The sequence below is a fragment of the Schistocerca americana genome, chromosome 2 (genome assembly GCF_021461395.2).
Source record: "Schistocerca americana isolate TAMUIC-IGC-003095 chromosome 2, iqSchAmer2.1, whole genome shotgun sequence".
Lineage (NCBI taxonomy): Eukaryota > Metazoa > Arthropoda > Insecta > Orthoptera > Acrididae > Schistocerca > Schistocerca americana.
The window spans coordinates 841,181,658-841,202,670 of NC_060120.1; the positions used below are offsets into that span (position 1 = coordinate 841,181,658).

The window sequence follows — 21,013 nt, forward strand, 5'->3', positions numbered from 1 at the left end:
ACAAATATATTATACTAGAACTGACATGCGATTACATTTTCACGCAATTTGGGTGCATAGATCCTGAGAAATTAGTACCCAGTCAACCACCTCCGACCGTAATAGCGGCCTTGATACGCCTGGGCATTGAGTCAAACAGAGTTTGGATAGCTTGTACAGGTTACAGCTGCACATGCAGATTCAACACGATACCACAGTTGATCAAGAGTAGTGACTGGCGTATAGTGATCAGACAGTTGCTCGGCCACCACTGACCACACATTTTAAGTTCGTGAGAGATCTGCAGAATGTGCTGGCCAGGGCAGCAGTCGAACATTTTCTGTATCCAAAAAGGCCCGTACAGGACCTGCAACATGCGGTTGTGCATTATCCTGCTGAAATGTAGGGTTTTGCAGGGATCGAAGGAAGGGTAGAGCCACGGGTCGTAACACATCTGAAATGTAATGTCCACCGTTCAAAGTGCCGTCAATGCGAACAAGAGGTGACCGAGACGTGTAACCAATGGCACCCCATACCATCACGTCGGGTGATACGCCAGTATGGCGATGATGAATACACGCTTCCAATGTACGTTCACCACAATGTCGCCAAACACGAATGCGACCATCGTGACGCTGTAAACAAAACCTAGATTCATCCGAAAAAATGACGTTTTGCCTTTAGTGCACCCAGGTTCATCGTTGAGTATACCATTGCAGGTGCTCCTGTCTGTGATGCAGCGTCAAGGGTAACCACAGCCGTGGTCTCCGAGCTGATAGTCTATGCTGCTGCAAACGTCGTCGAACTGTTCGTGCAGATGGTTATTGTCTTGTAAACGTCCCCATGTGTTGACTCAGGGATCGAGACGTGACTGCACGATCCGTTACAGCCATGCCGATAATATGCCTATCATCTCGACTGCTAGCGATACGAGGCCGTTGGGATCCAGCACAGCGTTCCGTATTACACTCCTGAACCCACCGATTCCATATTCTGCTAACAGTCATTGGATCTCGACCAACGCGAGCAGCAATGTGGCGATACGATAAACCGCAATCGTCATAGGCTACAATCCGACTTTTATCAAAGTCGGAAACGTGATGATACGCATTTCTCCTCCTCCTTACACGAGGCATCACAACAACGTTTCACCAGGCAACGCCAGTCAACTGCTGTTTGTGTATGAGAAATCATTTGGAAACTTTCCTCATGTCAGCACGTTGTAGGTGTCGCCACCGGCGCCAACCTTGTGTGAATGCTCTGGAAAGCTAATGATTTGCATATCACAGCATGTTCTTCCTGTGGTTAAATTTCGCGTTTGTAGCACGTCATCTTTGTGGTGTAGCAATTTTAATGGCCAGTATCATAGTTTGTGTGAGTGAGAAGTCGAATTCAAGGCTGTGACCTTGTTCAACAATTGCCAGCTCATGCACTGTAGTGTGGCACAAGAGAAGATAGATGTGTCTGTGCTGAGATTAATTATTGCCTTATATTCCGACACACATACAAGTTTTGGGGTCGAACTGTACCTCTCCTGCTCTGTGGTGGTTGTATGCAAGAGAACACCCCTCTGAACACTATTAAGCCATCTGTGCAGGTTTGGGTCAAGTTATGTTGTATGTGCTACACCCAATAGTATATTGCTTAGTAAAACATAGATTGTGATTTTTGAAAAGTCAGGACGACAGATGGAGGGTGATGAGGGTGGGATGGGGGGAGGGGGGGGGGGTTGAAAAGTCTTTGTCCTAGAGCACCTACATTTGTAAATATAGCGGGATTTGCGGGAGGGGGGGGGTGAAAAGTCTCTGGCCTTGAGCACCTCCATTTGTAAATATAGCCCCATCAGTGAACACTTGCCTTTGTAGGAAAGCTATGTAGCTGGAAAATGTTATGCATACCATCCTTAATATGTACTGTTTCAGAGTGTGGAATCTGCAACTCGACATGAAGTGCAGAATTGAGGATGGGGCTCACACAGCAAGGCACAGGCACAGTCGCCATACACCGTCAGCGAAGGCGTGCTTCGACAGCAGCCAGGGGTCAGAAGTGGCGCCCCCTGAGGTGTGGAACAGCCTGCAGCCGCTAGTGGCGCTGTCAGCGCTGGTGGGGGTGCCGCCATGCCGGCCCAGGTGGTCGGCCACGTTGGACGCTGTGTCACGCCTCTACAGCCTCGCTGTCCTCTGTTCCCTCGTCTACATGGGTTACAGTGCAGCAGCGCGCGTCATCCAGTCCTTCAGGCCCAGACCCAACTGCTACAGTTATTTCGTGCCCAGACTGCTGGGTTGCGGTGTGGTCACCTCGGCTGCCTGCGCATCCGTGCTAGCGCTCCTGGCAGCCCGTTGTGACTGGTTATGCACTTTCTCGGCGGAGCTCCAGCGGGTAGACGACCTCCTGGGCGTCGACAAGTGGAAGGCACACCGCACCACCAAACTCTACCTGTTCATCTCGCTGGGTCTTCTGATGACAGCTTACATCGGAATCGTAACCTGGGACACCATAATTGCTTCCTATTACGATGTACTAACTGAGATCATTGTCTTTGTAATCACCATAACATTTGAACAGTTCTTTATTTTTGCTCTGATCATCAGATACCGGTTCCTTATGCTAAACGAAGCTGTGCTGCACATGTTCTCTTATCAAAAGGAGACCTTAAGCATGACGAACATCACAGCGACGACAAGTCGACAGTGTCACCTTTCCCCACTCTCTTTACCTAGTAAGCAAAACTCTCTGAAGCAAAGCACTTGGCCAGCGTCTTGCGACCAGCTGTTAACGGTAAAGGTCGCCCACAATAAACTCTCCAATTTAGCCAGTGCTTTGAATGAAGTGTACACTGTTCCTATTACAGCGATGGTCTTGCAAGCACTGACCAGTGGCGTGCAAGTGATTTTCAATGTCCTGTTGCTCCTTTTAGATGAGGAAGAAGACAATAACGTGCTGGTCCTCCCAGACATCTGCTATGTTGTAATGACTACAATAAATGTGGTAGCCCTCGCCTGCTGCTGTCAGTCCACTGTCTCACAAGCGAGAAGAACAGCCAGCATAGCAGAGGACCTCATTGTGGCCAATGCAGCAGGTATGTTACTTCCCTCATTAGCAGTTGTGACTACCGCTTTGTAACGTTATGGCTGGTTTTATTTCAGGTTGTGACAGAAACACCTACTTCCTGTGTAACAGTTACTACACAGCCCTTGGAGTGGGTGCCATGGTAGGAAATATTGTCACTAGCCTGTTGCAAACAGCTGTGCAAATAATATGGTAGAAACTAAGAGTAAGGATTATTGTAATTGACAAGATTGATAATGTTTTAATTTAAGTCTGAAGTTAATATAGCTAAGTACCTGGCACTGGCTGGTAGTTGTTTCATCGAAATTTTGTATTAAATATGGAAAGAAATAAAATTGCACCTCCATCACTTGTCATGCTATGGGTGTTCGTGTCCTGCAGAGTTTCTGTTTACAAATAGTTTATTACTTATATACCAAATGTGGTTGAATGTTCTCGAAGCATTATGCATTATGTTTTGCAGGTCACCATCTTCCACCTCCATATTCAGACGTAGGAGCTATACGTCATCAGTACTCGATCACCAATCTGCCTAGCCACCCTGAAAGCTATGGATTCGACAATAATATCGTTCTTTCCGATTATTATTGAAGGTCGTCCCATCTTTCACACTCACACACCACCCCCAAAGGAGCCAAAAGTGTCTTACTTCAACAATATTTTTGTTCCAAACGGAAAGTCATAAACATACCACAATTTGTTAAACTTCCTCAATATGTTCCAGAGTTGTGCTTACATGTCACACTGTTCCCATCTGTCTACTCCTACCAACAAAATCCCCCTAGAAGTGGTAGGTGTATCAAGTCCCACAAAACCTTTTTCTTCCAGATAGTAGTCATATGTAGTCCATCTCTATAGTTGAGTGGTCCCACTAGAGGGACTTGGGTTCGATTCCCAGTACTCCCAGCGATTTTTCCTTTATGGGAGAACTGGTATGGGATGAACTCAGGCTCGTGAGGCCAACTAAGGAGTTCCCCTATCGATTAGCACCTGTTCTAAAGTCAAGAAACCCTACAATGACTGGGAGAATGGCGTGCTGACAAAATGTACTCCATACCAGATCCTGTGATGCCACTGGTTGAGAATGACACGGTGATTGGTCAGTCCTGATTGACCCATCTGGGTCACAACATAGAACTTCTCGTTTACCTTAAGCTACATTTACATTAATGAGCTCAAACATTATGATCACCTGATTAATAGTGTGTTGCTCCAAATCTGGAAAGCTGTACAGCAGCAATTCTATATGGCACGTACTGGACAAGTCCTTGGTAGTTTTTCAGAGGTACATGGCACCACATGTCCATGCACAGGCTATGCAATCACCATTAACTACAGACCAAGTTGTGAGGGGGTGCAGGTCTGTCACCTGAAAGACTCCTCGATGTGTTCAAGCGAGTTTACATCAGATGAACCTGGTTTCCAAGACATGAACACGATTTAACTATCATGAACCTCAAACAATTATATAATGATTCCGGTCTTGTGACAGGGACACTAATCTTGTTAGATCACTCCATCACTGTTGGGGAAGCCATCAAACGTGAAAGGATGCATGTGGTCTACTGTATTTTTGAAGTACTTTAGAGCTGTCATAGTGCCTTACATTACTATCACATGTGCCATGCAAGCACAGACGTATCTTTGTGTGTTTCGAGCAGCCTTTCATTTGGATGACACCGCATCCAGACACGACCATCGACCTGGTGTAGCTGGAAATATGATTCTTCCAAAGGTGACACGTTTGTATTGATCCCTGGCCCAATCTCGATGACCCCATACCCACTGCCGTCGTTTTTTACGATTTCGCTGGGTCAATATGCGAACACATAGGGGTCTGATGCGAAACTCCGTTTCCAACAACGTGTTCAGAACAGTGTACTCTCACGCACTAATGCCTGCACCAGCGTTGTACTCTGCCACCACATCCGTCACAGATCGCTGCCTGTCCTGCTTTATTTCCGCTTTCTGCGGTGAGGTGTATATGTCCAACATATTGTCACCTACTCGTAGTATCATCGTATTTCAACCGCTTTCCATAGATGCTCAAGACAGTAGCACGTGGACAATCACCATCATCGCAGTTTCCGAGTTGCTCGTTCCCAGTCGCCCAGCCGTAACAGTCTGACCTTTGTCAAAGTCGCTTATGTCGGTGGATTTCCCAATTTACCCGTATCGTCGCTGGAAGGATACCCTAATCGTCTCTCCTCCACTTATATACTTTCCTGTCCGAGTCATCTGCCTACAGTGCTACCAAGAGGCACGCAGTCTAGCAGTGTTCAGTGGTCATAATGTTTTGCCTCGTCAGTATATGAACCAAAATTCACACACGTGGACACCGCGGCACGATTCATGCATACTGACTCAACATAAACGTTGTCACAAAATTTTGCCCCATGCATGTCTTCAGCATACAGTAAAATGAACATCAAAGAAAGGAAGTTTTGGAACGCTATAATTACTTGTACGACAAGTAACTTCATAAAATTCTGTGCACCTGTTACTGAATTGGGTATAGCTTTCCATTAGAACACTAGATTTCGAGAGTTTTATTGCATGTCTGGGTGTAAATTTTTTTTATTTTCTAATTTTAGAGTGTGTGACATGATATATCGCTTCTACATAATTCTACAACATTTACAGTAATTCTTATGTAAAACATGTGCAATTGTTTAATACTATCATAGAAATCAGACGTCGTTTTTGTTATTGTACTTTAAATAATTTATTTTTCCTTTAGACGTTTCGTCTATTATCTTCCACGCACTACATCTCCCATATTTTCTCGTCCACTGTCAGTATTGGTCCCTTTTCTTCACACTCCTTCCCCCAAAGGACGAAAGGAACCGATTTCACCCCTCTCCTTCTTGGTCCATCCCTGAGTCTTTTATTCTTGGTGGTTCTCCTGTAACCACTCAAATCATATTGTCTAAATGTATTGTTTCGCACTGCTTCATCAAATACATTTGGCACCAGTTTCCATTGTACCCTCTTATCACTGGTTCTTTCGATTACTATCAACTACTGGGTGGTTACAATTAATGTCCAGCTACTCACGGAGGTCCAGTGTGAGCTGTAATTATCATATGGCAGCAAAACTTTTAAATATGCCAATGCATGAATATGGAACAGATTTACGCCGGAACAAAATTGGTTCCATTTGTGGCTACCAGATGCAAACTTGGTACTGTACACTGTTTGTATGAAGGTATGACAAGCCATTACGTGAGCGAACAGAATGGGTATCGAGAAGATAGACTATGCACTGTTAGTCAAACATGTTTTATACGGATGGAAGCAGTTTTATTTCTACACTGAAGGAGTGTCGCTGATTGAAAGCTCTGAGGAGATGATATTCAAATTCTAAAACGCGGGTGTGCTTGGTGTGACACCTAGAAGAGGAAGGAGCTCTATCCCTTCATCAATATGAGGTTACTGTTTCTCGTCCAGCTTTTGGTCCCACAGCGCTGAGAACTCTGGTTCCTGCACTCAGAGCAATACCCATCAGACACAGCGGGGTGGCCATCCTCGTACAGAGCGAAAGGCATGTGGACACCAGCAACAGTGATTCAACACCCTTGGGTGGCGCATTACGTCAGTCGACACTCCAAAGTGTCCAACTGCACTACTACCAGAGTATATGCTGAGCTAGAAAGCTCACCATTATTAGTCCCACATCCTCACCAAACACCTCATCTAACACAAAAAGTAAAAACGACGCACCACGAAGGAATTATCCAAATGGGATGCAAATCTGTCGATGTGATTTTCATTTACAGACGAATAAATTATTATAGTTTCAAAAATAGTATGTGATTTATACAAGAGAAAGGTTTTCACAAATTGAGCAAGCCAACAATGCGTTGACCCACCTCTGGCACTAATGCAAACAATTATTGGGATTGACATTGATTGGTAGAGTTATTGGATGTTATCCTGAGGGATATCATTCCAAATTCCGTCCAATTGGTGCATTATATCGTCAAAATACCGAACTGATTGGAGGGCCCTGCCAGTAATGCTCCAAACGTTCTCAATTGAGGAGAGATCCAGCAGTCTTGCTGGTCAAGGTAGGATTTGGTAAGTTTGAAGACAAGCAGCAGAAAATCTCGTCGTGTGCGCGCGGGCATTACCTTACTGAAATATAAGCCCAGGATGATTTGCCACAATTAAATAATACAGGACGTAGAGTATGGTCGACGTACGGCTGTGCCGCAAAGGTGCCACGGATGATAACCAAACGTGTCTCCCTATGAAAAGAAACGACGTCCCAGACCGTCACTCCTGGCTGTCGGGCGACAGTCCGGTTGGTACCCAACCCCTGTATGGTGGGTCTCGGACATGTATTCGCCTGTCATAGGGGCTCAGCTCGAAGTGGTACTCATCAGTGGAGATAGTTCTGAGATTAAAGGCCGAATGTGCCCAACACCATTGTAAACGGGCTTGTCGGTGTACAGAAGTTAATCGTTTCTCGGCGCAAGGGGCTCGTCCCCCTTTCTGTGAGTGGCCTGTTAATGGCCCTTGTGGTCAGTATCGTAACGACGATAACTATGAATCCGGGGGCTCTGAGTGCGTGTCTGACGATTCCTCACTCCTGTCGTTCTGTCGCCTCTCTCTAAGACGACCGCTTCCTTCTCGACGTTGTGTTCGGTGATGGTTCATCCGTTCCTGCCAACAATGTCGAATAGTGACATCGCTCCTATTCAAATTACTCCAACCGGCTTATTTTAGCCCAAGTACACGTCCTTTCTCAAATGATAACATCTGCATGTATTGTTCACGCGCCAGCACTGTCCATCTGAATACACAGAATGAGATCCGGAAAGATTTTATGCCCTGTTATCGGCACGTCTTCTGTTTACAGTTCTTGCCACTAAGCGGAGAAATTGTACTGTAGCCTCAAACATTCATCCGACAGTCGTCAAAGTTCACAGTTTTGCCTTTTCCGCCGATACCTGATCGACTATCAGTTTGTGACTAGTTTGCATAACTCCTTCGTGGTGCGTCGTTTTATTTGTCTTACAGTGTAAGGTTCTCAGTATAGATCCAGCGACAGTATAATTGCACTCAGAACTGGAGAGGGAGCTCTCCACGCATCCTCCGCCCCCATTTCCGATAACACCCACATTTCCATGTCCCACCACACCGCCAGACATCTCCAGTTCCTCACACCAGCCCGTGAATCTAAGTGCTTGGCGACCAACCATACCAGCGGTTCACCTTCTAAAACATAATGCAGGTCGGATCCGCCCATATGGGCAATTGCAGGAGTGATGGAGATGGGAAACCAGTCCAGCCACTTTCAGGATCCGCTGGAGGGCACGGAGCTGGACCTAGGCTGTTAGACAGAAATGTTGCACCTGCAAGCGCTGGCGTAGCCGACCACGGCGTCTCATATCATGGGGTTCACCGGCGACCTGTAGGTCTGCGGAGCAGCTTCAGAAAGCTCAGTACCAGCATAGACTTCTTTTGAGGCGTTTCCGATATTCAGTCGAATTCCAGTCACAATAATATATGCAAAATTTCGTATCGTGCGTATTTTCGGTATCAGAAAAATGAAGAAATCTTTCGGCAAAAGCGGGTGTCTGAAGAAATGAGGTGTCATCAGCTTAGTATGACGCAGGAGAGAGAACTGGCTCTGGAGAACGCTTTCTGCACTAGGTAAACACAGTCTTTCGCCAAACCAGCATACCCTTGAGAAACATAACGGGGGCACTACTTTCGTGTCCCTCTGTCCCCTTCCACTCCACCTGACGCATTGTGTGACTAGTTAATGAGGGAAGGGGAAGGAGAGGGTTCAAATGGTTCAAATGGCTCTGAGCACTATGGGACTTAACATCTATGGTCATCAGTCCCCTAGAACTTAGAACTACTTAAACCTAACTAACCTAAGGACATCACACAACACCCAGGAAGGAGAGGGATCACATTAAAAAGGAGGTGCGATGTAGTGAAGACGCTCATTATAAAGCTATCATCTGAAGATGATGGCGACCTCTGCTGTCGAAGTATCCTATAATGTAGAAAATTGCACCCGGTTGGACACCCAAGAGCAATACAAAAAGCTGATCCGCCCGTGAGGTTTAAGATCAGACACTATTATTATTATTATTATTAGTCATAGCAGCAGCAGCGGCAGTAGTATTAACAGGAGCAGTAGCAGTAGTAGTGCCAATATTAACGTTATTAGTTGTTGGTGAGTACTGTTACATTGCCTTTATCTCCAGAATCATACATTAAAGGAAAAAAAGGCATCACCCTCAAGGAGGGTGAAAACCACACCACTCCATCTTTCGTTTTATAGTACAGCAACCTCTTGGGATGTTTAAGAAAGAGTAGGCAGTCCCGGTCGCAAAATGGTTTCTTGCGTTTCACTCTCACAGAAGTACCATCAGACATCAGGCGGAAAGCAAGTTTTCTCAGTACAAATTTATGAGTCAAGAATTAGCTATGAAGCTACATTGTCAGTTAAATCAAGCAATTGGGAAACCACGACCCGAGTTGTGAAAAGGTCGTAACCAAAGACAAACTCACCTGGTAAAAACGCTCGAGGACCACTGCCAACTGTACAGGAAGTCTCACAACCGCCAAAAATGGCACGTCATCCAACAAAATTTCCAGGACACATTCACCGGATAAAAGTGCTCGAGAACCACTGGCACGAGTATAGAATGTCCCGCAATCATCAAAAATCCACTGCATACAATAAAATATACAGGACACACCCAGCTACGGAAGTAAATAAGAGTATGTTTCAAGGCGAAGAGCGGTCAATGAAACAAGCATAAGGAACCACGTACATAAGGGCGGAAATAAAAGAACAAACATTTAGGGCTAAGCGAGCTTGGCTCACAGAGGATGTGAGTGATATAAGGAATAAAATCGTACAAGAGTCACACGTTACCTGTGTTTACGTGCCCTGATGCAGGGCACATTTACAACATAGACCAGGTGTATAAAGCCTCCTTATGCCACACGTTTACGGCTCCTACTACAGGGCTATGAATCAAAGAGACCTACATCCTATTAAGCCCCCCCGGCTAGCCCCGCGATAAGAGCAGGTTTCGTCTGAACGCGAGTGATGTAAGTACATACACACGTGTGTGGCGTAGACCTGGTGAGCTCTCTATTCCACATTGCATTCGCCCACAACATACAGGTTCTACCCCAGGATTCATGTTGTGGGGGCCATCGCTCACAACTCGTGGTCATATTTGGTGTTTCTGTAGGGTACAGTGACAAGTGCCTGCTGCCTTGCATAGGTAGTTATCCCCGTGCTACTGCCATTTCATCGACAGGAATGTGATTTGGTTAGTCAGAAAGACAATGAACGTCGACGTACGGCTACTGCGTCGTATCATGCCCTGGCCAGCAAGATCACCAGATCTTTGGCAAAAAAAGAACATTTATTTATTTATTTATTTATTTAGCGTATGTAAAAATTACAGAAACAACACGATTTTAAAAAAAATCACATATGTATAAACAGAGCAATAAATAACAGTTTGTATATAAGGACACCGCCAATTGTAAATTTACACTCACAGAAGAGCAATCACAAGCAGACGTCCAGCTTAGATAATAAATAGTCGATTGCCTCTTGGGTCGCCATTAGGAAATCCTGTGGGTCACCCTCGTATGCCCTTAGTGGGCATTCCTGCACGATGTGTTTGACCGTCTGTCTCTCAGCGCCACAGTCGCAAGCGGCCGAAGGAAGTTTACCCCATCTGTGTAAGGAGTCGGCGCATCTCCCACAGTTGGTTCTGATGCGATTAAGAGTTGACCAAACTTTGCGAGGGCAATCAAATCCTTTTGGTTTACTAAAGATGCATGGCATACTGTGGCAGTTTACTGCTGTTCTGCTCTCCCATTCCTCTTTCCATCGGTCATTTATTTTAAAGTTGGTTTGGTAAAGAGCCTGTGCAGTCTTTAGTGGAGGATGCCTAGACCGGATGTCGTGAGTATCTTCATGGATTGGTAATTGAGGGTTGGCCATGATTTTTTGAAATTCTCTAACCAGAGCGTGTTCACGGCGCAGGTTAGGAGGGGCTATGTTACTGAGAACGGGCAGCCACGCTGTAGGAGTTGGCCTGATTGTGCCTGATATAATACGCATTGTTGCATTAAGTTGGCTATCTACCATGTGTGTGTGTGTGTGTTTGCTGTTGAGCCACACTGGGGCACAGTATTCTGCCACTGGATACACCAAGCCAAGTGCGGATGTTCTTAAGGTAGATGCTGTGGAGCCCCAAATGGTACCGCAGAGCTTCTGCAATATGTTGTTGCGTGTTTTAAGTTTCGCTGCAGTTTTCGTCAGGTGTTCTTCGAATGTTAGTGTCCTATCTAGGGTAACCCCAAGGTACTTTGGGTGTTTGTTGTGATTTAGTAATTTCCCGTCTGGATAGACCTGTAGTTCTCTGTTGGCCATTTTGTTGTTCAAATGGAAGGCAGATACTTCCATCTTTGTAGCACTAGGTTGTAGCCTCCATTTTCTAAAGTACTCGCTGAGAATCCCTAGGTCACTCGTAAGGACATCTTCGGCAGTTTCTATATTTCTGTGGGCTGTTGCTAGAGCCCAGTCGTCAGCATAACCAAATTTGCGCGATCTGGTTGCAGGCATGTCAGCGATGTAAAGGCTGAAAAGGAGGGGCGCAAGGACAGAGCCTTGTGGGAGTCCATTATTGAGTTTCATCTGTTTACTTCTCTCATTCCCCATTATTACTTGGAAGGTTTTATTTGACAACGTATCATCAATGAGGTTGGTTATCTCCTTGCGGAGGACGACAAAAGAACATATATGGTCATGATAAAGCGGGAATTTTCTCGTTCTCCAGGGTCTGCCAAGAGCATTGCCGAATTACAAGAAAAGGCGTAAGATGACTGGGACCATCTATCGCAGATTTCTGATTGTTTGCATGCGAGGATATACGCTTGTGTTGCCGCCAGTGGGAGGTGGATTGTGTAATGATGCCACTGTTGGGCACCCTTCACCATGACATATCTGTTTCTTTTTTGGCCATGTATAAATTGTAAGGGCGAATGTTTTGACAGACAGTAGAACGATTTATTATAAATAGAGGAGAGTGGAAGAAATACACGCATATGGGTAATTACGCGCAGGCTGAATTACGAATTATCAAAGGCGGGTGATTTGCCCAATTCGTGTTGCACCCTGCTGGCAGGCGTAACAACTACAGCACCACTCCAGTTACGTTGTGGGATTAGTCAAGTGATGTTTCTTTCCAATGTGTGTGACGTAATTTTTGTCAGTTGTATTTTGCCAAGGTAATTGACACTGCACATTGCTTTAATCCAATGTTTTGCATATCAACTACTAGCCCTATAAGTAACCTTTCATTTAATTGTAAATTTGTCTACGTATTTGAACTAGGAGCCGAGTTCTGCTTAGTTTAGTCACCAGACTCACTTTGGGGCATTGGCATGTGGCTGTTAAATGCGTGGTATTCCTTCTTGGTAATAAAAGTAGTAGGTTTTGTTTTCAATACCAACAAGTTTTTGTTATTTAAAATGGCTAGAAATTGTCAAAGAAAAACCACGAAAGTAAAACGGACACAAGAGGAACTTCATAAGGCTCTTTATCCCATAAAATCAGAAAGAGAAGTATCAAGGACTTTTAGAATTCACGAAGCTACTTTGCACACGAGAATGAAAGCGAAAAATACCGAAGGTCCAAAACTTGGAATAAACCCCATATTTTCGATCGAACGAAAAATGAAATTAGGTTCAAATTGCTCTAAGTACTGTGGGACTTAACATCGGAGGGCATCAGTCCCCTAGACTTAGAACTACATAAACCTAACTAACCTAAGGACACCACACACATCCATACCCGAGGCAGGATTCGAACCTGCGACCGTAGCAGCAGCGTGACTCCGGACTGAAGCGCCTAGAACCGCTCGGCCATAACGGCCGGCAATGAAATTGGGGATCATTTATTACTACGTCCAAGCTGTTTATATCATTACATGCACCCAGCTGCGAGAGATTACGTTTGAGTACGCAGAGGCTAACAAGGTGGCAAACAATTTTGGTAAGTCATCTACGTTAGCAGGAAATGATTGGCTAGCTCTATTTTTGAAAAGAAACACGAGTATTAGCGTGAGAAAACCTGAAGCAACTTGCTTTAATAGAATAGAGGCATTTAATGAAGAACATTTTAAAAATTTTAAGCATGTCTGAAAAAAATAAATCTAATAAGCGCGAGTACTGATTGTCGATGAAATGAGCATAAGTATCGTACAAAAACCCAAGAGAATTTTGGCTTCTAAAGTTGTTAAACAAATAGAGGAGCAGGGCCTACGTCTTGCGAAAGGGGGAAAACACTACAGTCATGGGTTGTTTCAGCGCTGCTGGGGCGGGCATTCCCCGTATGTTCATCTTCCCCGGGAAAAGAATGGCAACTCTCTTAAGTAAAGTTGGACCAGTTGGAGCAATATGTGGTAGTTCCATCAGTGGCTGGTCAAGTGAGTCGTTATTTTTCGAATGGATCCAGCATTAGAGGATCCAGTGCTGCTAATTTTAGATGATCGCAGCATCCAAATTTCGCTTGATATTTTTGAATTTCGTAAAAAAAAAATCTATTGTCATGGTAATCTTACGTTCACAAGCTTCAAGCGCTTGATGTTACATTGTTTTCTTCTTTGAAATCAGCCTTCAATCGAGAGTGTGAGCCTGTATACGAAGTTTCCAATCGAGAGTGTATGCCTGTATATGAAGTCAAGACTATATGAAAAAATTATACCTTAAGAGTTAGCTGAATTTTTTAATAAGTCATGTATTAAGGTTGCTACTATGCCAAAAGGACGGTCAGGATTTGAGGCAGTTGGCATTTGTCCTTTCAATCCAGACAAATTTCAGCATATTGACTGAGAACAGGTCTTCTTGCTAAACAACGCTAAGCGGGCGCGAGGGCTCCGGCCACTCTCCTGCCTAGCTCTCCGAGAGCAGAGGCGATTGAGGTTGAGGGGTGAGCAGAGAGGTGAATGAAGGCTGTAGCTGGATGACAGCAATGCAAAGCATTCCCCTTTTCAGACGCTGGGTAGTTTGCTGGAAATACAGCTTGCGTTAAACTATATTTACGTTCTGCTTTAGGAATACTGTGGCGTCCAAGCAATTGCCCAAAGAATAAAAAGTGAAGAAACCAGATCGTTCAACGCCAAGTGGGAACTGCCTTACTTTTCGCATCGTTCAAAGACCATGCAAAATTCTTAATATGCCATCGTGCTATTATAGGCTGGAGAAACACATATTGGATCGTCGTTACAACACCATCCTGGAAGACAGTATGACGCACTTGTCTTCTGATGAACGACAGTGAATGCTGGCTGAGCTGAACGCAGCAGCCGTTAGAGAAAAAACTGAGTGAAGGGTAACCAGAGTGGTCACAAAAATCTTTTGCTGTTAACAGCACGTATTGTTTGAATCCTTTAAGTGTCTTAATCCAAGGGTAGAAACATTTGGTGGACAAGATTGATACCATTGTCCAAAAAGTAATCCTATGGAAAAATCAACTTCAATTCATGACATGGAACATTTCTCGTAATTCAAGGAAGTAATTTGTGGATCAGACATGTCTCACCATATTTGAGTATTAGAAACATTTCATGATGATTTCTCAAAGAAATTCCGATGCATTGCTCGACCGAAGACGGACTTCGATTTACTTGTCAGATCATTCTTGCTTTTGACTGCTAATGTATCTCGTTATTGACAACTCGAAATGATAAACGTACACTGTAGCATCTAGCTTAACGACGTGTTTCTGCTTTCCAGGTAGTTACAAGCCTTTTATGAAATTTCACTCCAAGAGCAATATCCTCGATTGCACAGACAAGTTGCAAGGTTATTTCAGTACTTAGTTCAACACAAGAGCGCAATTTTTTTTTTTTTTTTTTTTTTTTTTTTTTTTGGCGTTATGAAACTGCCATTGCCCGCCAAGCTTTCAGCTAACACATTTTAATCTTCTAAACTCCATATCTTTGAGTGTATCACAAAGGATAGTTTTAGTTACGTTCCATACTATAAAACCGAAATGTGTATAAACTTACAAGCAACACAACTTAAAGCTGAATGTCCTTATGTAAAGCTTTTTGTAGTTCGTGTACGGGTATGGAAACAACCTCATGTATGCATGGACCCTGCATGTCAGCTGAAGACTGTTCAAGCTGGTGGAGGCTCCGTAACGGTGTGGGGCGTGTGCGCGTTGGAGCGATATGCCTGATACGTCTAGATACGACTCTAACAAGTGACACGCACGTAAGCATCCTGTCTGATCACCTGCATCCATTCGCGTCCATTGTGCATTCCGACGGACTTGGGCAGTTGCAGCAGGACAACGCGACACCCCACACGTCCAGAACTGCTACAGATTGGCTTCAGGAACACTCTTCTGAGTTTAAACACTTTCGCTGGCCACCAAACTTCCCAGACGTGAACATTATTGAGAATATCTGCGGTGCCTTGAAAGTGCTGTTTAGAAAAGATCTCCACCCATTCGTACTCTTACAGATTTATGAGCAGCCCTGTAGGATTCGTGGTATCAACTCCCCCCAGCACTACTTCAGACATTAGTCGAGTCCATGCCACGTCGTGTTGCGGCACTTCTGCGTGCTTGCAGGGGGCCCTACACGGTATTAGGGACGTGTACCAGTTTCTTTGGCTCTTCAGTGTACTTATAATAGTTAATTACGTAATAAACCCATTGTTTTGGAAGAAAAATGAGAACCTAAAAATCTTCTGACAGAAGTAGTCAGACTGTGTTGCAAACACGTCCTCCTAGGTTTCTCGCACGCGTAGCCTTCAGCGTATAGGCGTCTCATTTACACGCCTGCTCGCAATACCACGCTGGTGGGGAAAGTCGTAGTGTTGAGCAGACTCGGCAGCGCTAGAGGAGCGCGTGCACACTCTGGGAGAGCAAATCCTGGCCAGGTCTGAATTAGAACAATGTGAGACCTCCCCAATGCAACAAATGGAAACGAGGTGGTTGCTTTTACAAAGGAAGCGAATATCCTAGAAAGTAGTCAAGAACAGGTTCCTGGGCCATCGGCAGAAATTCCACTTTCGACAGAAGAGGTCTTAATAAAGGCAATTAAAAGTTTAGTGACAAGCATGTTAGTGTATCTGACATATCTCCTACTGTAAAACAAAATAAGTACTCCCTAAAACAAAACAAAGGAAGGCCTAAGGGAAAGTCTGTGATCCTTACAGCAACCCCACAAGAGGAAGAACTACAAATGGAGTTAACAATACAAAAAGAAGAAGAAGCTATGAGAAAGAAAACTGAATAAAATAGAAAACTTAAGGGTGGAGACGACCAGTGTACAATTCAACAACTTAAAAAAAGGCGAAGATGACATAAATTTCGATTTAAAGGACATTTGTGATGACAATGAATTGGATGAAATTGATGCAACGGCATTTTTAGAATACGTCTTTTTAGTTTTTGGAGAACTATGGTACCGATGTGCTTCGTGTAGCATTTAGAGCCATGAAGAATGCACCTGCTGGAATACTCCAAAAGGTTACTAGTGTGATGTTAGCTATACAAGAATACGAACCCTTTTCAAGCCTGTAAAAACTAAACAAGAACTATGAGAAATGTTTACAGACCATCGTAATACTACCCCTGTGTTTCGTGTAGTAGGTGGAGCTATGAAGGATGCAACGGCTGGAACATTCCAAAAGATGACAAGTGTGATGTTTGCTATACAAGAAGATCAACTTTTCTCATGCCTACAGATACTAAACAAAGAAATTATGAGAAATATGAAGATAACAACTGCTCTCGAAAGAACAGATACCATTGATGACCGTGCAGCTTCTCTAGAATAAATGAAAATTAATTGAAGGCCTCAGCTGCCGACAGGTGTTGTTGATATACCTCGATGGCGACAGCTGAAATTGTCTGCCCTGACCGCGACTCGAACCCGGGATCTCCTGCTTACATGGCAGACGCTCTATCCATCTGAGCCACCGAGAACACAGATGAATAGCGCGACTGCAGGGACTTATCCATTGCACGCTTCCCGTGAGACCCACATTCCCAACTGTCCACAATCTACATATGTAATGTACCTAATAGATATGAGTGGATGGGCAAATATCTAATAAGTACATTACGTATGTAGATTGTGGTCAGTTGGGAATGTGGGTCTCACAAGAAGCGTGCAAGGCATAAGTCCCTGCAGTCGTGCTATTCGTCTGTGTCCTCGGTGCCTCAGAAAGACGCCGGTACGATAGCTCAGCGTGTTCTCTCAGAGAGCTGGTTGGCCTCTGTAATAAAGAAAAAAAAGTATAGAGCATCTGCCATGTAAGCAGGAGATCTTGGGTTCGAGTCCCGGTTGGGGCACATATTTTCAATGTCCCATCGAGGTATATCAACAACACCTGTCGGCAGCTGAGGGCTTGAATTAATTATCATTTAATTATGAGAAATGTTTACAGACAATCGTTATTTTGTTAATTAATGTACTCTTTAGTATACACAGTTAATAATGCAATAAAATATAAAAATAGCATCAACTGTCCATTATTACACCAAATAATGCTTGTTTAGTCCTAAGAGATGGGGAATACCACACATTTGAACCATTTTTATTTTAATGTTAAAAATTAAGGCAATGTTAACAACTATTTTCAGTTGGTTGGAATGTATCGAGAAATGTCCGCCGGCCACTGTCGCCTAGCGGTTCTAGGCGCTTTAGTCCAGAACCACGCTGCTGCTACGGTCGCAGGTTCGAATCCTACCTCGGACATGGATGTGTGTGATGTCCTTAGGTTAGTTAGGTTTAAGTAGTCCTAAGTCTAGAGGACTGATGACTTCAGATGTTAAGTCCCATAGTGCTTAGAGCCATTTGAACCATTTTGAGAAATGTCCATACTATGGTATGTATTTGTTTTCGTACCTGTTTGATGACGTAATGAACAATTTACATCGATTTTTACTTAGGTGCGTGTTTTCCCCAGACCTCCCAAATGTTTCTCCTTTACTGCATTTGTACAAACGTAAAAGGCCCTCGCAGTTTGACACTGTAAGTGAGTGTTCCCGTGTGCGCCCCACAGCTGGCGACAGCGAGGCGGCGTCCCAGCAGCTCCGCCAGCTGTCCAGGCAGGTGCGCCACAGCCCCGTGTCGTTCAGCGCGTGCTCGCTCTTCAGCGTCGACGCCACGATGCTGGCGGCCTTCCTCTCCACTGTCGCCACCTACACCATCATCCTGCTACAATTCGCCGTCTCCAACAATAGTTGCATCTGGAAAAATTTTCCACTGGGTACTGTGGGATCTGATACCAATGAGACTACTTCTCCATTACCGTGAAACCCTATGCAGCGCTTTGCTTTTGTAATACTAGAAGAGTATTCAGGGTTTCTCAAACCTTTTGGGTCAAAATGGAACAGGTGGTAGTGGGGTCCACAACAGATTATATTGAAACAGGGAGTCAACGGTCGGAAATGCATACACATTGTACACCATATAACGACAAAGTAGCTGACAGTAACTGTTCAAAGCGACAACCGCCAGTCTCAGTGCTTGTACTGCAACAGAGCAAGCAGTTCTGCTGCACTCTCGCAGAGATCCGTGATGTCTGTTGAACACAGGAACAGGCAGTGGACGGTAGAGTACAATCGTGATCACCAAACAGACTTTACACAACTTAGTTCATAGTATGTGTGTCATGTAACGACCACATGCATCGCACTGGAGCGTTAACCTGTGCTGCATGCACACCACTATCCCTTGTGTCAGTTGTCTATTGCAACAGACAGCTTGTGATGTGTCCATGGTGAGGTGCGTTACTGTGTACAGTGCATAATGCACAGTTCAAGAAGGAACTTTACTTATCACGAGACTTTGAAGACAATTACTGTACAGTGCTGCAGGATGTAGTGTCCTTAAAGCAGCACGAATGTATAGAGAACACTTCCCAACAGACGTCATCCTAATTACAAGAAGTTTATCTCTGTGGATAACAATGTATCAGAGATTGGGTCGTTCATGCCAAGGTTCCCATCAATGAAATATGTCGGAACTCCAGATTTTGAGAAGAAGTTGCTTGATTGTGTGGCCAAACACCCATCAATAAGGACCCATCAACTTGTTCATAAAATACACACTTCGAAAGATACTATGTGGAGAATACTGGTACAACAAATATTACACTCCTAACACAAAGAACGTGTGTAAGCCCTGGGACCAACTGTTTTTGAGGCCTGTGTTCACTTCTGTCAATAGATTATCCCCCAATAGTTCTGTAGTGCCGAACTTTGTACAGTTTTTATTGCTCACGGATGAGGACTCACTCACTTTTCGAAGGCGTTTTCAACACCCACAACAGTCACGTCTGGAGTATGGACAATCCACACGCAATGCATATCGGTGGCCACCACCAATGATCCTCTGTCAATGTATGAGAGGGCATTGTCCAATGTCATCTAATAGGAATTTATTTGCTGCCTCCCCATTAGTGTGGACCATGTTAGCTGGTGTTCCTGCGAGATGTGCTGCCACAGTTCTTGGAGACTGTACCTCTCGTTTTTCATGAAGGGATGTGGTTTCAGTGAGACGGAGTACCAGCTCACTTTGATGTTAATGTCCACGAGCACCTGAACAAAACGTATCCTTTTTGTTGGATTGGAATGGGAGGTCCTGTGCCACAGGCAGTGCCATCGCCAGATCACACACTTGTGGACTTTTTCCTCGCGGGTTATCAAGACTTTGGTGTAAGAAAAACCCTTAGAAACGAATGAAGACCTGTTTGCTAGGGCCCAAACTACCTGTCTCCTGGTACAACAGACACCAGGGATCCATGAGAGAGTGCGGCAGAGCTTCGTGCACCTTGTCATGCATGCATTGAAACTGGCGGTCCCCACTTTGAACAATTAATGTGATCTAAGTTGTTATTATGCGGTGTACTCGTCCATAGCACAATAAATACACATTTCCGATCATTGCTTCCCTGTCTCAATATAATCGGTTGTGGACCAGCTGTCATATGCTTCAATTTGACTCAGAACGTTTGAGACACCCTATATATTTCGTGTGTAGCCGTAGCAAGGTGATCCTACGTGCCTGACAGAACAGCCAAAGCTGTGTCCCTCCCTCACCATTAAGACAAACTTTCTGTATTTTTTCAAAGCAAAATTTTAAAATTTTGTAAATAGGTTTAATAATAATTAACCCTTATTGCAAAATATTACTAAAATGAAATATACTGATGAAAAATACTGAACACAACAAATTCAAGGTACTATTATAGTAAGTAAACTACAAATTGTATAAATTATTAAAAAGTTGAAGGAAAAATGAAATTCATGTCTTATTGTTCATGGCAGTTATTGTACATTGGTTTAAGTGTGGCGAATAATAAAAATATGAAACACTGTTGTCCTCCTCTCGATTATTTTATGAGTATTGTTTTAGCAATGTGACGCTAATTAGAAGAAACTTGCGCTCCATCACATCACTGATCATTTATTATAGCAGTATACATACATTGGCATTCATCAAGAGAAAGAAGCAGCCAAACGCTCACTTCTGCAATACGATATCGACCAACCTATCTAGAACAGTGATGGGTGGTCTAACATGGCTTACTAACATCTTGAACGAACCTTCTGATGCTGCGTACCAGAAGCCCAGCCTCACATTCTCGACCTGTTAAACCTACCTGCCGTTACCTGTGGTGCAGTTGCTCTTACGGTTCGCTCCCATATGTGCACCTAACTGAACTTTATGTGAGTACAACAACACTATCAAAGAGATCAATATGCCATTAAAGAGAGCACGAACTAATGTGTTAAAATCAAATTTATTATTAAGGGCCCATGTCCTCCAAATAATTTGGTGTATACGTTACAGTATTTATGCAAAGCTGACAATAGCACTCACCAGAACTCAAGGGGCTTGCGAGACTGAAGCTAATAGTGATTGATCAGACAATTCTGCCC

The 21,013-nt window shown here is 44.1% G+C and overlaps 1 protein-coding gene across 1 annotated transcript; it reads left to right on the forward strand.

The window, feature by feature from the left end:
- The first annotated feature begins 1,923 nt into the window (after nucleotides 1–1,923).
- Nucleotides 1,924–20,323, forward strand: LOC124594476 (gustatory receptor for sugar taste 43a-like). Its single transcript, XM_047132852.1, has 2 exons — nucleotides 1,924–3,058; nucleotides 18,130–20,323. Exons 1-2 carry the CDS (start codon nucleotides 1,924–1,926, stop codon nucleotides 18,381–18,383), a joined length of 1,389 nt encoding a protein of 462 aa, XP_046988808.1. The 3' UTR covers nucleotides 18,384–20,323.
- The last annotated feature ends 690 nt before the right edge of the window (nucleotides 20,324–21,013 follow it).

Coding starts and splice junctions, on each gene's coding strand:
- LOC124594476 (XM_047132852.1), top strand. CDS start 1,924: ATGAAGTGCAGAATTGAGGATGGGGCTCACACAGCAAGGCACAGGCAC. Junction 3,059..18,129: donor CATTGTGGCCAATGCAGCAG/GTATGTTACTTC, acceptor TGCGCCCCACAG/CTGGCGACAGCGAGGCGGCG.